Source organism: Pseudophryne corroboree, chromosome 2 (assembly GCF_028390025.1).
Source record: "Pseudophryne corroboree isolate aPseCor3 chromosome 2, aPseCor3.hap2, whole genome shotgun sequence".
Taxonomy (NCBI): domain Eukaryota; kingdom Metazoa; phylum Chordata; class Amphibia; order Anura; family Myobatrachidae; genus Pseudophryne; species Pseudophryne corroboree.
In genome coordinates, this window is record NC_086445.1 from 850,059,762 (window position 1) to 850,077,911 (window position 18,150).

The 18,150-nt window shown below is 43.3% G+C and overlaps 1 protein-coding gene across 7 annotated transcripts in view; it reads right to left on the minus strand.

Annotated features, from left to right (window-relative positions):
* Positions 1 to 18,150, minus strand: part of AP1S2 (adaptor related protein complex 1 subunit sigma 2) — a 204,105-nt gene that overhangs the window by 78,357 nt on the left and 107,598 nt on the right. For 3 of the 7 annotated variants that reach the window (XR_010241500.1, XR_010241498.1, XR_010241499.1), the window contains exons 5-6: positions 13,937 to 14,093; positions 10,359 to 10,686 (exon numbers count right to left, since the gene is read on the minus strand). The exons of 1 other annotated variant lie outside the window; for it this stretch is intronic. Coding sequence is in view for 3 of the 6 variants with exons in the window: in XM_063955802.1 (XP_063811872.1) it covers positions 16,327 to 16,371 (45 nt within the window). In the remaining 3 variants the exon portion in view is untranslated. Of the gene's footprint in view, positions 1 to 10,358; positions 10,687 to 13,936; positions 14,094 to 16,289; positions 16,372 to 18,150 lie in introns of those variants that run through there. 3 more of the 7 variants (XM_063955802.1, XM_063955804.1, XM_063955803.1) reach the window with 3 other exon arrangements.

The window sequence follows — 18,150 nt, forward strand, 5'->3', positions numbered from 1 at the left end:
CCTTAAATGTTTTGTGGCAGTTATTATTGACTGCCAAAGGGTGGACTGTCAAAGTCAGAAAAATGTCTCAATGCACGCTGCGCGTGCGTACGCTCTCCCGTGGAGGCGCATACCCGCAATAGCGTGCACTCGCAGGCGCGGTATGCGTATTTACGGTAGAGTTTATGTAGTCGTAGCGTGCGACTCATTCGTTACAAATGTTCACAATTAATGTAGTTTATAGATCATGGTCCCTTTGATAGATTCTGAAAGTTTGGTTAAAATACAATGTCCCAGAGCTGAGGAATCCCTCTTTATATCGTACGAAGGGTCTAACAGGAATCATACAGCAGTGTTTGGTACCCATCGGAAGAGTATTTAATTAGCAATATTCCGGTGTTGGTTTGGAGCGTATTAATCGCTCGTGCGAATAGTTATGGACATAAGAAGTTTATGTCCATTTCTATTATTTACACATACTCAGGTATGCGGCGGGAAACCCAGTTTCCCACCCACCTGAGCTGTTGGAAATCGTCACAGCCCACCTGTATGAATCACCCTATGACCTTTTGTTATGATACAGGGCCGAATTCCTTCGGCCAATGGACAATGGGATTGTAGGACCAGGAGATTGCATTGTGTGTGGGGCATAAATAGGCAGGCCGACCACATCCAGCTCTCACTCTTCAACGGTTCTCATTGCTGAAAATCGGGTGCTGGATGTCCAGGCGCATGCGATCGTTTCCCCTTGTGCGTAAGTTTCTCTCCGTAATCATTGTCTTTCTGTGAGCCAATTTCTCTCATCTCTCCCCGTCTCTCTCTCTCTCTCCCTCTCTCTCCTCTTTTCTCTTATATCTCCCATAGTATTATAGTATTGTATTGTATTTCATTTAGGTCAGAGTAGTATTGTCTTTTTGTATTTTAGTTCTGTGGTTAGGAAGTCTCTGTTATATTGTAGTGTATCATTTGTACTGTTATCCCCTTTTACAAGTATATTAGATATAATACAGTTAATAGGCTTTGGAACCTAAACCAGTATCTGTGTGTTTTCTATAGCGTTAAGTGTTCACTTGAGCGTCGGTGACGCTCAAGCAGCTTTGTAGTTAGTCAGGTTACACAAGGTTGCACTTACACCCTGTACTCACATTAAGGTATTCTTTGTATTTCTTTGGTATAAGGTTTAAACATTAAGGTATAGCGTTGTGAGCGTCTGCGCCGCTGGTGACCTCCTCGTGGTCTCGAGCGTAAGCTACGCCATAGCGAACCATTACTCTAGTCATAGCCAATAACGTGTCCTGTGATCCCTGGGCCGTGAGCGAACGTGACGCTTGAGCGTCTCGCCTACGGCTGAGCGATCGTTACGCAACTAGCGTACCATTACGGTACTTCTTAAGTAAACAGCGTACAGTGTTCTTAGCTTCATAAAGGGTTGTTTATACGACAAAGGAATTTAGCATTGTCACCGCGGTAAGTCCTGATACACGCACGGCCCCTGTTGTAACAGGTCCTCGCGCAGAGGAAGAGGCCAGGGATCTCCTATGAGTAATTCCTGAAGATCTGGATACCAAGCCCTCCTTGGCCAGTCTGGGACAATGAGGATCGCCCGGATCTTTGTTCTTCTTATGATCTTTAGAACTTTTGGAATGAGAGGAAGTGGAGGGAATACATATATCGACTGAAACACCTACGGTGTCACCAGTGCATCCACAGCAATTGCTTGATGGCCCCTTGACCTGGAACAATATCTCTGAAGCTTCTTGTTGAGACGAGATGCCATCATGTCTACATGAGGAACTCCCCAACGACTTGTCACCTCTGCAAAGACTTCTTGGTGGAGGCTCCACTCTCCTGGATGGAGATCGTGTCTGCTGAGGAAGTAAGCTTCCCAGTTGTCCACTTCTGGAATGAAGATCGCTGACAGAGCACTTGTATGCTTTTCCGCCCAGCGGAAAATCCTTGTGGCTTCTGCCATTGCAGCTCTGCTTTTTGTTCCACCCTGACGGGTTATGTGCGCTACTGCTGTTACATTGTCTGACTGGATCAGTACAGGCAGATCTCCAGACTGGAGATCACTGCTCGGAGAGACTCCATCTTGAATTTGAATTTCATTAGGTAGAAATTTAAGGATTTCAGGTTTAGGATTGGTCTGACCGAGCCGTTCGGCTTCGGGACCACAAACAGGCTCGAATAAAAACCTTCTCCCTGTTGTGACTGGGGAACACTGACGATAACTTGATTTTGACACAACTTTTGTATTGCGTCGCAAACTACCTCCCTGTCCGGAAGAGAAGCTGGTAAGACCGATTTGAAAAAACGGCGAGGGGGAACGTCTTGAAACTCCAGCTTGTACCCTTGGGATACTATTTGTAAAACCCATGGGTCTAGGTCCGAACGAACCCAAAACTGACTGAAGAGTTTGAGACGTGCCCCCACCGGTGCGGACTCCCGCATAGGAGCCCCAATGTCATGCGATGGAATTGGCAGAAGCCTGGGAGGACTTCTGCTCCTGGGAGCCTGACAAGGCTGTTGATCGTTTACCTCTTCCCCTTCCTCTAGTAGCAAGGAAGGAAGAACCTCAGCCCTTTCTGTATTTATTGGGCCGAAAGGACAGCATCTGATAGTGATGCGTTTTCTTTTGTTGTGGAGGAACATAAGGCAAAAAGGATGACTTACCCGCGGTAGCTGTAGATACCAAATCATCAAGGCCGTCACCAAATAAGGCCTTACCTTTATATGGTAGAGACTCCATACTTTTCTTGGAATCAGCATCAGCATTCCATTGGTGAATCCACAATGCTCGTCTAGCTGAGACTGCCATGGCATTGGCTTTTGATCCCAAAAGACCAATATTTCTCACAGCTTCCTTAAGGTATGCTGCAGCGTCCTTGATGTAACCCAGCGTTAAGAGGATGCTATCCCTATATAGGGTATCTATTTCAGACAAGTTGTCTGCCCACTTTTTGATAGCACTACTTACCCACGCAGACGCAATGACAGGTCTGAGTAGTGTACCTGTGGTCGCATAAATGGACTTTAACGTAGTTTCTTGTTTACGATCTGCAGGATCCTTAAGGGCCGCCGTGTCAGGTGACGGGAGAGCCACCTTTTTAGACAAACATGACAGGGCCTTGTCCACAGTGGGGGGTGACTCACACTTTTCCCTATCCGCCGAGGGAAACGGATAAGTTACCTTTATTCTTTTGGGAATCTGGAACTTTTTGTCAGGACCTTCCCAGACTTTTTCAAATAGCGTGTTCAGTTCATGAGAGGGAGGAAACGTCACCTCAGGTTTCCTTTCCTTATACATACAGACCCTTTTATCAGGGACAGCCGGGTCCTCAGTGTTCTGTAGTACCTCATTAACCGCCACAATCATGTACTGAATGCTCTTTGCCAATTTTGGATCTAATCTGGAATCGCTATAGTCGACAGTGGAATCAGAGTCTGTGTCGGTATCAGTGTCTGCCAACTGGGTCAGTGTACGTTTCTGCGACCCTGAGGGGACCTGACTTTGCAATAACATATCTTCTACAGATTTCTTCCATGCATGGGTCTGAGACTCAGACTTATCTAGCCTCTTACTAATAAGAGCCACATTAGCATTCAAGGCGTTCAACACATTTACCCAATCCGGTGTCAGCGGTGCCGACAGGGTCACCACCGCAACCGTTTGTGCCCCTAATACAGCCTCCTCCTGGGAAGAGCTTTCAGCCTCAGACATGTCGACACACGTGCACCAAACACCCACAGACACACCGGGCATATAGGGGACAGACCCACAGTAAAGTCTGTCAGAGAGACACAGAGGGGATTTGCCAGCTCACAACCCAGCGCTAAATCAATTGGTCTGAAATCACCAAGAATTTTCCTCAGACCTAAAAGCGCTTTTACAATCACATATATATTGCACCAATTGACCTGCCTCCCCCCCGTTTTGTACCCCTGGTACTTGTCAGTGTGAGGAGGACCAGCGTCTCTGCAGCCTGCGGAGAGGAAATGGCGCCGTGAGCTGTGAGGAAGAAGCTCCGCCCCCTTAATGGCGCGCTTCTGTACCACTTTTTCTGATATTTATACTGGCGGTGGTTAGGACAGTGCCGTGGCACTAATGTCCCCTCTTGCCAGTGGAATAATGAGGATGATTTTAGCAGCCCAGGGCGCCCCTCCTCCTCCCCCCTGCACCCTGTAGTGCTGTGTGTGGGAGCTCGGCGCGCAGAAAATGCCGTCAGTGAAGCTGAAGTCTTCTTTTCTTCGGTTACTCGCCTGTCTTCTGACTTCTGGCTCTGAAAGGGGGTGACGGCCGGCTGCGGGAGTGAGCATCTAGGCGTACCCAGCGATCAGCACCCTCAGGAGCTAATGGTGTCCTGTAACCAGAAGCAGAGCCCTTGATCTCACTGGAAGTGGGTCATACTTCTCTCCCCTAAGTCCCACGAAGCAGGGAGACTGTTGCCAGCAGCCTCCCTGAACATAAAAAAACCCAACAAAAAAATATTTTTTAGAGAAACTCAGTAGAGCTCCCTGAAGTGCGTCCAGTCTCCCTGGGCACAATTCTAAAACTGGAGTCTGAAGGAGGGGCATAGAGGGAGGAGCCAGTTCACACCCTTTCAAAGTCTTAAAGTGCCCATGTCTCCTGCGGATCCCGTCTATACCCCATGGTTCTATGATGACCCCAGCATCCTCTAGGACGTATGAGAAAAATCAAATACATTTCAGTAAGTAAACATTTTATTTGTACATATGCCAACAAAACACGAGGATTGTGTGCATAGCTCAGATAAAAATGCTACTACAAAGTTCAGCGAACAGCATAAAGCATTAGGGGAGATCAGCCAAGTCTCTCTATAACCGAAAAAAAATCATCACTATTGTTTGGTTGTGTATTGTTTCATAGCCGAGTTATTACAGCTGGAATTTGTAAGCAAAGAGCAGATCTGTTGTGTCTACTGACTTGTTTCATCTGTGTCCATAAAATAGGTAAATAAAATATGTCTTTTGTTACCTCTAATCTTTATCTTAGCTAAAGACCAACATACATTTTAAATGGAATGTGACAGATTTAATTATACAAGCAGCACTAGAGAAATGTAAAATAAAAATGTACCACAACAACACAATGGGGAGAGAGGTCCTGCCATTTCCCAGACCTGCTTCAATTGTCCTGAAACCAGAGGGTCCCATGATTGTGGACAGCTTGGGTCCTGAAAATTTGTACACTACGGTTTTATTGGGGAAAGGCTTTCCCCAATATGGTTGTCAGGAGGCAACAGAAATAATTGGACAGATGACAAATAATATTATTGTGTTTTCCGTATTTAGTAAAAGATGTCTGGACTTTGGGGGTAATTCAGATCTGATCCTAGATGTGCTAAATTTAGCACATCTACGATCAGTTTCTCAGACATGCGGGGGGACGCCCTTCACAGGGCTAGTCCACCCCGCATATCTGGCCAACCCCGCAAGAGTGCAAAAGCATCGCACAGCGGCAATGCTTTTGCACCCGCGAGTAGCACCTTGCCAGCACAGCTCCTGCGCACTGGCAGGGGGCTACCCGCCGTGTTCTGGGTCGCAATGGCTGTGTGACATCACGCAGCTGCCGCGGGCCACCCCTGCAGCGGCCCACACACTTGCGTTGTCCAGACCGCACCCCGCCAACGGCACTCCAATGCCGTTGGCACACCCCCTCCCACCCCACAACCGCCTCTGCCTGTCAATAAGGCAGAGGCGATCGCAGCTCTGAGATGCTGTTAGCATCTCACTGAGCTCCCGGGGTGCACACACGCAAGGCATCCACTGCGTGTGCGCACTCCAGCAACGGCTTCAGACTGCCGCGATACAGTCTGAATTAGGCCCTTTGTCTGCTCCAAGTCCCTAGCCTGCTACAGTCCTGCTCTTACCTGGCTAATCTGGCAAACTCTGATCATGCCCAAAACCTAACCCAGACCCTATCCTGTGCTATGCATAGTAATATTTACAATGTATGCAGGGTGTACAGTGCACATGAGCTCCTGGGTCCAGTGGGCCACCTCACTGCGCCACCTCATCTCATAGGCGTTTAGCTAGATTTACACCTTATCCTGAGTCGTCTGTATGCCAAGGGATGCATATTTTTTGCATCTAGTATGGGGTAGATGTAAATTCCAATAATAGTTATCATGGACAAATATGTGGGCGGTGCGATGTGTATGCATTAAGGCGCATGTAAGTCGCATTAGCATTCCGTGAGCAATCCATCCGCATTCCCACTGTGGCCGAACTCGGACGTGTGTAAATCAGAATCGCGCACATTATGTCCAATTTTACATTTAAAGCATGGAATAAGTCATTGCAATTATGTCAGGATAAATTAGGCCACATTCATACATGGGAATCACCGGCTGCTGGCAAGCAGGTCCCCACTCCTCTGCATCACCATCTTCCAAGTGACATATACGGAAAGATGGCACCGCTCAGTGAAAGCAATAACTTTGGCACTGTGCCACAGCCTTTGTATCTTGAACCCATGTGCCATCTTCTTGAATATCACTGGGTTGATGGTGCTGCAGAGGGGGTGCGGACCTTTTGACCTAATGCATATTAATGGTCGACCTATTGACTGTAGACCTTTTTAGTGTAGATCTATACACTGGCTACCCTGCAGAGGAGGGGGGTACCCGCATGCCAGTATAAGGTAGGATGTGGAGGGGCTGCTGCTCAGAGGAGTGGGTTTTCAGTTATTAATACGCCCTGGATATAGATAAATCTTATATACTGTAATATTTGGTTGGGTTCTTTCTATTTTTAAAGACAGTGTTTCTACGCTTTGTATCTAATAAGGCTCACAATCTCATAAAGGCCTTTCTTGAGACTATTTTGGAACCATCAACCTCACTGATTGACATACATGTCTTTTTACTATTTTGCAAATTAGGGCCAGTATTAAAATGTAAATGTAGAGTCCAATAGGGATTCACACCGCTTTTTTCACATGATCTCCAAGCCCCACCCATACACACACAGTGAATGGGAAACGGGTCGCACCAACCCAGCTCCCGTTCACACCGCACAGCAAGCTGGGTTGAACACAAATTTTTCTCTTGGCACCTTCAGACCGCACATGAACACGGGTTATGCGCGCTCATGTGCCAATACCCCATGTTCATAGCTGGCAGTCTGAAAGGGGTGTTACACTGATCTTGACTCTGAGCTGTATGTATAAATGTGCCGCATCTAGCAAGCTTCAGCAAACTTTGCACGCACTGACGCAAATATATGCAGCTTCGTGTGTATCCAGGTGATATCCGAGGATCTCAAACCTTTCAGTGAAACGGGTATTTTTAGATAGCAACCAGGCGTACACCAAAAAAGAATCATCTCATTGGCGTTTAGCTAGATTTACACCTTATCCTGAGTCGTCTGTATGCCAAGGGATGCATATTTTTTGCACCTAGCATGGGGTAGATGTAAATGCCAATAATAGTTATTATGGGCAAATATGTGGGTGGTGCGATGTGTATGCATTAAGGCGCATGTAAGTCGCATTAGCATTCCGTGAGCAATCCATCCGCATTCCCACTGTGGCCAAACTCAGACATGTGTGTAAATCAGAATCGCGCACATTATGTCCAATTTTACATTTAAAGCATGGAATAAGTCATTGCAATAATGTCAGGATAAATTAGGCCTCATTCATGGGAATCACCGACTGAGGATATTTAATAAACTAAAATGCAGTAAGTTGTAAAAACCACAGTTGCTGAATTGCGCTACAGCTGAGAGCAGATCTGGAGTATTACAGAGAAAGCAGCAGGCTTTCCTTCTTCCAATTCTGACATACTTATTTAATTTAGACAATTACCAGACACTATAGGGTGCAGCAACATGTTCACTTATTAAATGAAATCTGGCTGAGAAGCATGGCAATACATTTAAAAAAAAAAATCCCTACTAATTAAATTACCTTATTAATCAGTGTTAGCGATCAAACAATCTGGTGGAGGCTGCTACGTGTACTGTACTGTAAATTGGAATTACTGTTAGAAATGTGAAGCTTATCGTATACTAGTGTATTATGCATCACTACATGGCATATTTCAAGAACATTACATTTTTGCTCTATTGACTGTGAAGCAAGTGAAATATTTTGTTTATCATTGACTATTTAAAGAGAACCCAGTCGCCTGACAAACCTTTCACAAAATGTCTTATTGTTCTGGCTGAAAATAAATACACAAATAAAATCTGAGAATTCTGCTTGGTTGCAGAATGTATTTTATAGAAAGAAACATTTTAAAGATGTTTCCCAAATTAACTTATTTCCTTGCAATAGATTTACTCTACTGTGCACACACCTTCTTAAAGCGCATTAACCCAAGTGTACAAACCAGCCAACTTTCTCAACTTTAGCAAGAGGAAGAAGAGCACAGTGTTTGCAAATTCTGTACACAAGTCACTGGAAGTGGACTGGCTGCGATAGGAACAGCTGAGAATTTGGAAAACATACGTACTATGTCAGTTGCAGATACACAACTGCCCTTAGCTGTAGTGTGAGTTAGAATGTGTCTGCACTCTACAACATGGGGCCGGACGTAATGGATTGTGAGATGGCCGAAGCTCTGAAATTCCAGCCGAACTTGTACGTTTTTTCAAAGTAGTAAACGTTTACAAGGCAAAACCAGGTTGGTTTTGCCTTGTAAACGTTTGCTGCTTTAAAAAAATGTACGAGTTCGGCAGGAGTCTCGGTGCTCCGGCCGTCTCGCAACCCATTACATCCGGTCCCATGGTGTCCAACATAAGGTAAATTACAAATATAGTTATCTGTGACCCAAAGAGCACTGCGTGGAGTGCAGTGATGTCATCATTAGTGATGCTAGGAGTAAAAGAGAGCCATCGCCAGAGGCCAAACACAATGAGCCAAATGTAATAAGTCTGCAAGGATGCAGAAAGCGACAATATTTTCGTGATTGAACCGCGAGATTGAAACCAACTTGGTTTTGGCTTAAAAAATTAGCATCTTAAATCTTGCAATTAAAACGCCAAAATATCTGCTCCTTCGGCAACCCATATTCCATTACATTTGGACCGAGGAGTGGGAGGGTGGAAGTAGGCTGCTAGGTAACAGAAGTGTAAGATAATGCAAGAGGTGAAGAAAAACTTTGGACATAAATTGATACTAAGGGGTATATTTAATAAGGTGCAGGCTAATAGAAGTGAAGATGTTGCCCATAGCGACCAATTGCATTATACTTATTATTTATCTAGCACCTTCTAGAAGATATCTAGATTCTGATTGGTTGCTATGGGCGACATCTCTCTAAAAAAACAGCATTTTAGTAAATATATCTCTAATAGTGAGCTACGGTTAAACAAGGAATAGGAAATGGATGATGAAGAATAACAAAAATTAGGATAAAAGACTGAGAGGAAAGAACAGATTCCCCATATAACAGATTGTCCTTACGCTTGGACATTTTTGTGAACATTTTTGTCCTAAAGCTTCACATAAAATCACAGTTTTGCCTGCAACAACCAATTTGACCTACATTTTACTACAGTACAGATGGGTCCACATTTATCTTGACCTTTAATAGGATTAACTGAGACTGGCCAATCGGACTTAATCCCCTGCTGTATTGTTCTCTGTATTGTATTGCAGCTGAGAACAATAGATGAAGGGTTTATGCTAATAAATCATGCTGTGCCAAGGCGCAGAAAACTAGTCAAGATAACCAAGGACCCATCTGTACATCATTATTATTGTTATGTTTACTATGCTATATATTAACAGCATCCCATATGCTCGCACACCCCCTCCCCCCTCCCCAGATTCTTTTACCATCTGTTTTACTTTAATTAATTTCTGATTCCTCCCTGGTATACCTACACTTATTTTTCTCTCTTCATTTTCAGTTTAATTTTACATGATCTTTAGTTTCCTTTCACATGCTTAACTGTAATCTTCCATTAGTACTAATTTGTGAGAACACTTTATTCTTTATACAATGGCAGTCTAAACCCCCCCCCCCCCAAATCATCTTCAACAACTTTTCTGCTGACCTCTGGCTTCGGCACAAAGGACTCAACGCAAACCTCTCTGGCAAAAAATGGACACATATACTGTATTCATTGTCACCTAGTAACTAATGTCTGTGACCAGTAAGGAAGTTTGTTACAGGCAAATCATTTCCACTAGGCACTGTACATTAAAAGATGGCAGCATCACATAACCCTGGGTTTAGACCAAGAGAAATGGAGGATTCCCTCCAAAAAAGAAATGCATGCAGCAACCTCCTGGGCTCCGGTTAGGGGACATATCATGTTAGGGACATTTTATAGTAGTAAGTAGAGCAGCTTTAAGCTTCATACTGCATTATGATGGTAGAAAAAAAAAGAATGGTTAAATGTAATATTGTATTCCACGAATTGCAACATGCACTTTAATAAAAGCTTACACAGTTTAATGAACATTTGTTAACAGAAGCTTACATTAACAAGAACAAAAAATGTAACATAAGCAATGAGTCACAGTATGAAACATACAAATGGAACAGACATAAAACACAAACCATATATACTGTAGGAATGATAAACACTGCTCTCAGACAGATGGATCTTTTCACCATTTCAAGGAAATTTTCTGCCATGATGTAGCCAACTCAAAGTCCTCTGATACTCTGCATGCATGGAGAGTGCAGTCATTTAATACACTGGCACATTAAAGTACTCATGGCGAGGCTACAAAAGAAATGATGGTTCAAATGCAACATAAACCAATGGGAGATTGCTACACAGCGAGAGACTGTGCATGAAGAAAATCACTGAGGTAAATTAATGGGTGCCAGAAATGCACACTAATTCTAACATGGAGTGTTAAATTCATTATATTGATTGGTTGTTAAAAGGATTTGTTATCACAATTATTATGATTTTGTGAACACACATGCTTCCAAAACTGCTTTAACTGCGCATAGTTCTTTTTTGGGCCTCAATTGTATAGACCAGTGGTTCACAAACTCGGTCCTCAGGACCCCAAACAGTTCATGTTTTCCAGGTCACCCAGCAGGTGCACAGGTTTAGTCATTACTCACTGACACAACACCCATGATTCTGTGAAGAGATTTGGAAAACTTGCACTGTTTGGAGTCCTGAGGACATAGTTTGAGAACCTGCGGTTTACTGTAGAAGGATGAACAATACAAAGAGGGGTGGACTATTCATATAGTGGACTGATTCTTGGCTGAAATTTGTGTATGTGAGAGGCACAGTGTAAAAAGGTTGACAACACTGTGAAGAGTTCTGGATCAAGGGCAATGGTTAGTGAAGACCGAGTTTGGAAACATTGCTCTATCGTTAAAGAAAAACCATCTTGTGAATAGCAGTTGTAAAAATCTGAGTACACCCTATACCAGAGGTCCTCAAACTCGGTCCTCGGGGGCCCACACAGTGCATGTTTTGCAGGTCTCCTTACAGAATCGCAAGTGAAATAATTAGCTCCACCTGTGGACCTTTAAAAATGTGTCAGTGAGTAATTAATACACCTTTGCACCTGCTGGGTTACCTGCAAAACATGCACTGTGTGGGCCCCTGAGGACCGAGTTTGAGGACCTCTGCCCTATACGATATGTCGTCTGATTTAGCAGATTGAACCGACATATCGGGTAAATCATCTAGTGTGTACCCACTAACTTGCTGATGCCGTCACGCCCTGTTGGGCACCGTCGCCCGCATTGTCGCTGGGTATACACATTGGGGGTAATTCTGAGTTGATCGCAGCAAGAACTTTGTTAGCAGTTGGGCAAAACCATGTGCACTGCAGGGGAGGCAGATATAACATGTGAAGAGAGTTTTAGATTTGGGTGGGCTCTTTTGTTTCTGTGCAGGGTAAATACTGGCTGCTTTATTTTTACACTGCAATTTAGATTGCAGATTGAACACACCACAACCAAATCTAATGCTGCTTTCACATCGCAAACCCTGCTTTTGAAACGGTTCTTTAAACGGGTCTGAGCAGTTAAACCCCGTTCACATTGCATGTTGTAACCAGTATATTACCATTTCATTACCGTTTTGGTACCTTTCACACTGAACCCGTTTCACCCATAGAAAACAGTGGTTGTCATTTTAAATGGACTTTTCTGGCCCACACATTATTAATAATTATTAATTATTAACTAATTATTAATAATTTGGCTAGTCGTATGATGGAACCCAGCAGCTTCAAGCATCTTTACCATGTTTTTGTAAATTACTGCATTCTTCACTGTCCCAGTGATTTGTCTACATATTTCTTCATCCCCTCTGATCCTAAGCTGCTCCCTAACCTCCTCATCACTCCAATTTGCCATTGTATAATATATTTTGTGTAATAAAACGTTTCTAAACTCACTCTCATGTGTTTTTCCTCCAGTTTCCTGCTTCTGCCTGGTGACAGCACGCATGGAGACAGCCTATCACTTTCTGTGGCTTGGAAATACCGTTTCTGAGCCTTTCACACTGCACAATGAAACGGGTCTGAACCGTGTAGGACCCTGCTTTTTAACCGTTTCAAAATACCAGTATTTTGAAAACGGTAAATTCAAGGTGGCCCTTTCACACCACAGCTAGAACCGTTTTGGAAGGCTTAAAAATCGGCAATTTACCGGGTTAAAGCTGCGGTGTGAAAGGGGTATAACTCTCTCTGCACATGTTATATCTGCCCCTCCTGCAGTGCACATCGTTTTGCCCATCTGCTAACAAATTTGATGCTGCGATCAACTCAGAATTAGGCCCATTGTGTAGTGTAGTGTGTAGAAGGCATTAGTTATAAGGGGGAGATTTAACAAATCTTCTAACAAGTGGAGGTGTTGCCCACAGCAACCACTCAGATTGTAGCTATCACTTTAGAGAATGTACTAGCTAAATATATTGTATGCTATGGGCAACACCTCCACTTTTTCTCTTTAGAAAGTTTAAAATATCTCTACGTTAATAGGTCAGAGGAGAATGGCTAAAGTGGTTCAAGCTACCATGAAGATGACATTAACTCAAATAACCAAGCAGGTATGGAGAAGAGCACGTTAAAACTTGAAGTGGGCTACAGAAGAAGACAACCACTCAGGGATCCCCTATTGTCAGCTAAGAACAGGAAACTGAGGCTACAGTGGGCACAGGCCCGCCGAGGCTGCAGTTGATGATTGGAAAAACATTGCCTGGTCTATCGAATCTCAATTTCTGCTGATGGTGAGGTAAGAATTTGGAGAAAACACAGATCCATCCATAGTTCAGGCTGGTGGTGGTGGTAATGTCTGGATTTTGTTATTGGTACACAGTAGGTCCCTTAATGACAAATATTGTTTAAATGCTTAAATGCCATATCCTACTTGATTATTGTTGCTAATCATGCGCACCCCTCTATAGGCACAGTCTACTTACTTATGGCTACTTCCAACAGGATACCAAATCATGTCACAGAATAGCCTAGTCTAAGGAAATCCATGCATATACGGGGAGCACATACGAGCTGTGTTTAATTATTAATTTCTTAATAACAGTGTAGACACAGCCCTTTATAGTTCACACCTAGTAGAAGATTCAATTAGGTGCAGGGTTTCCCCTGAAGCTAACTGAACACGTCAGTTAGCTGCAGGAACCCGGCGCACTAATCCCCAGAGGATGGACTTTTTTTTTTTTTTTTACAAATGCAGACTCTGCAGTACATGCATGGGGAAACCTACAGATTCCATCACTGTGCATGAAATTGATGGGTTACTGCATGTTAATACATTGTTTACTGCACACAAAAATGCTGGATAACTGAATAGCTCCAGCCGTGAAACTCTCAGCTTTTCCCCTCACAGGCTGACCCCACACCAAATTGTATTCTCCCCTTAGATTCAGTGTGCAATATGTCATGTCGGTAGATATTAAATTCGGATTACACTGCATCTAACCACTCTATTGTGGGCAAGAAACCTCATAATATTTCAATCTAGACATCCCAACTTACCTGTAACTTCTTCTAGTCTATGTGGAAATATGCAGAAATATGCAGAGATTCCCCCATGAACACTGCATTCCAGCAACAGAGATGAGGAAGACCAATTCAATCAGCTTCTGATAGCCCGTGTACCCACGGCATGATGATCGTTACTGTAAAGAGTAGGCTAACAGACAAAAACTATTGCTGATGACTACTAATTAATATCGCTAATTCACCGTCAGTGACTTTTCACCAAGGTTACCTTGTACTGGGCTTACAGTATGTGACACATTGTATGTGAAATACACTACACATTGTATATTACCGGCATCATCCGCACCACTAATTACATCAGTTTTACTCCCCCAATACATTTAGGAAAGGAAATATAAGCGGAAGGTACGGAATATTTCTCATACAATATTCATTACCATTAGAAACCACTACTTAGCTGTTGCCTTCAATAATGAAAACTGATGCATTTGAAATATCTTTAAAGGACAACTAGCATATTATATACCAGTAACTGATATGTTACCGCTGTGTTACTGGCATGTGCTACCATTACTGTTTTTATTTCTTTCCCACAACACATTTTCCCATGGGGCCTGGAAGTAAAGCAAAAAAAGAGCAAGTAACTGTGGGGCAGATTTATGACGCTCGGTGAAGTGATAAATTGTAAGGTGATAAAGGACCAGCCAATCAGCTCCTAACTGTCATTTTTCAAACCCAGCCTGTGATATGGTAGTTAGGATCTGATTGGCTGGTCCTTTATCACCTTCCACTTTATCACTTCACCGAGCTTAATAAATCTGCCCCTGTGCACCAAACTATCTTGCAATGCAAGGAGTACAAACATTTTTGTTATTTTTATTTTTTTGCATTGGCTGCTTTTGCATGTCGCCCACACAATTCGGTTTGGACACGGCTCTCTCAAATCTAAATCCCTCTGCACATTATAAATCTGCCCCACCTGCACTGCAGCATGGTTTTGTCAGGTGCACTGTTACATGCCCTTAACTGCTTTACTCCCAAATCAGAATCAGGCCCATGGTCTCTGCATCTGTCTTGCTTAAGACAGTAAGATATCGTGAGAACTCAAAAACTTTAAAAAGCGACACAGTGTAAGTAATAGCATCCACTAAAAGCCAGGAAATGGACGGTCCCCTGTTCCTGTTGACGTTTTTTTTTTTTAGCAGGGAGAATGAGATAATAAACACGCATATAGGGATTATCTACCCTGAGGTGACTGATATATTGGCTTCTACACACACTCCTGCAACTGTAATAAAATATATGTTTTTTTTTTAACCGTCTTTGCTTTCCTGACACTCGCTCTTCTTGTTTCAATTGTGTCTGCTTTCAGTTACGATGAGTACTGAATGTATATGTATTGTGACTACCTGTTTTATATTATTTTCTACTCTCCCCTACTGTTTGGTACAGCAGAGCACTGTGACACATTAAACAGATACAACAGTAATAATCAGGCAGTGTTTTTTCTTTTTCTGTTATTTAATTTGTGAATACAACACAGAGCTGCTCACTGGACACAGTCATACCCACTACAGAAAGACGAGTTGTAATATACTGGTAAAATGCAGGAGGAAACCAAGCTAAAAAAGTAAAAGTTGCATAAAGGCACAAACAAGACAATAAATAAAAGCCCTCCAAATGTAGAACACCATTTACACTGCAGGGGTGTTTAATAACTAAGAAAAGGTCATTGACACCAACAGTTTTTTGTTAAAGCTACACAAGACTCCCTCATTAAGCCCAAATGTTATATGATTTAATGTTAGAAAACATCTACAGGACCGTACCGCAAACATCCAGTAGAAAAATACAAAGCCGTTAGTCACAGATCCTGCTCATACATTGATTTTTCTGTGGAACGGAGAGAGAATTTATGCAAATACGTAAGTCTCTACAGAAGGCAGAAGGACTTGTGGGTAATGTTCTCTCTCTTTTTTGGAGTGGTTTATTTGCATACTATTCCCAAGGAGAGCAGCTTGGAAAGCTCAATAGCTCTTCTAATTGTGCTAGGGATTAGAGAATGTATAATTCATACAGGAATTCTACAACACTGTTGCAAAATGGAGAAACTGACAGATGGGGCATACCGATGTGAAAAGGGTAAAGTATAAGCTGAAAAGACGATTAAGAAAAGTGTGAAATAAAACGGGAGGAGGAATAGTTTGCATATAACCTCATTATAAATCAATTTGTGAGCAGGCATCACACGGAGTAATAAAATCCCACTCACCAAGTGCTGCCATGCTAATGAAGATTGCCCTCATATACCCAATCAGTTATCACATGCAGCCTGCACAGCACCCAGCTTTACACGTGCCACCAGAACACAAAAGTGCGTAGTTACCAGTTCAGGAAGGCTAAGCCCCCAGAGGTGGCCATGATCATAGCATGTCCTCTGAGTAACCTCCCCAGTCTTCATTCTGGCTCTACAAATATAAAACCACATGTTGAAAACAAGATTCTCAGAAGAAAACATTTCTCTGCTCCAACAATCCCTTGGAAAAATACATGAACAAAAAAATTAACATTGGCGACAGTGGTCATAATTGGCTGTACAATACACAGCAAAGCCTTTCCAGTCCAGATGTACATTTTCGGTTCTGTATGGATACAGAAGCTGCCTATAATTTAGGTGTTCTGACTGAGGAAGTGGGAACCACAAGAGGGGCAGACTGTTATGTGTGTTGCATAACCTCTCTTCTAGCAAGCAGGAACTTCTATAATATACTAATAAAGCACTCTGCACATCATAGAGGTGTGAGATAACTGATAATTTGTTTATGTACTCTGTAATTGGGCGCTGCAGATCCCTTGTGCAGCGCCCAATCATAAAAATAATCGTAGGCGCATACCGGAACCAATGCAAAGTCCTCAGCAACTGCGTACACATACGCAACATCAACACAATAACAAGGAACAGCAACTCCCCGAGTGAGTCTATGGTCACACAGACCGGCCGCAGCAGTAGCGACACTATTTCTCTGTGTACATGACTGCAGCTGAAGGTAGATACATGTCCTGACAAAGGCCATGCCTGCATTTTTGCCACCACTCCCCATTACATCACCCAAATGGTCCCTTCTTGTTAAGTTTTAAAAATCTCTGTGTGAGTGGCACAGCCAAGGTAGCTTGGCGTGTGCGCATTGCGAGAGCGACACATGCGCAGTCTGCCAATACTCACTCTGCGTGAGCATCAGCTTTGCGTACAAACATGATTTAGCCCTTTAGTTCACTATAAGCCCTCTCTGACATCATCATCATCATGCATTGGTTTGATGCTTGTCAATCCAGCCTTCACACTGACCACTTCCTGCACATCACTATTTCCGGGCAGTTTACGGACAACATTCTCTGAAGCATACTAATGGCATCCCTTTCATGTTATGGTCTAAATCTCATCAACCATAATCTGATACCAAACTGCTGTTTAAGCTAAAATCAGAAGACAGCTCCAGGTGTTTCTTACCATTGACCAGACTTCTTTAAAAGTTATAGACTGTACCAATGTAGTCCCTTGCAACAGACTTCACTGCCTATGTCTTTCTAGTTCTTGTTTTTGTAGTGGTTCAGTTTATGGTACTCTGCAACACATACGGGCCCTCATTCCGAGTTGTTCGCTCGTTATTTTTCCTCGCATCGGTGCGATTAGTCGCAAACTGCGCATGCGCAACGTTCGCAGTACGCCTGCGCCAAGTAAATTTGCTAAAAAGTTTGGTATTTTACTCACAGCTTAACGAGGAAATTTCTTTGTTTTGGTGATCGGAGTGTGATTGACAGGAAGTGGGTGTTTCTGGGCGGAAACTGGCAGTTTTATAGGTGTGTGGGAAAACACGCAGCCGTTTCTGGGAAAAACGCGGGAGTGTCTGGAGAAACGGGGGAGTGTCTGGGCGAACGCTGGGTGTGTTTGTGACGTCAAACCAGGAACGAAACTGACTGAACTGATCGCAGTGGCAGAGTAAGTCTCGAGCTACTCAGAAACTGCAAAGAAATTTCTATTCACAATTCTGCTAATCTTGCATTCGCAATTCTGCTATGCTAAGATTCACTCCCAGTAGGCGGCGGCTTAGCGTGTGCAAAGCTGCTAAAAGCAGCTAGCGAGCGAACAACTTGGAATGAGGGCCACAGTATGGCAAAACTGTCTTATGTCAAAGAACTTTGGACTTCACTTTCTAATAAGATAGAAAAGATTTTGGATGCCCTTTTTA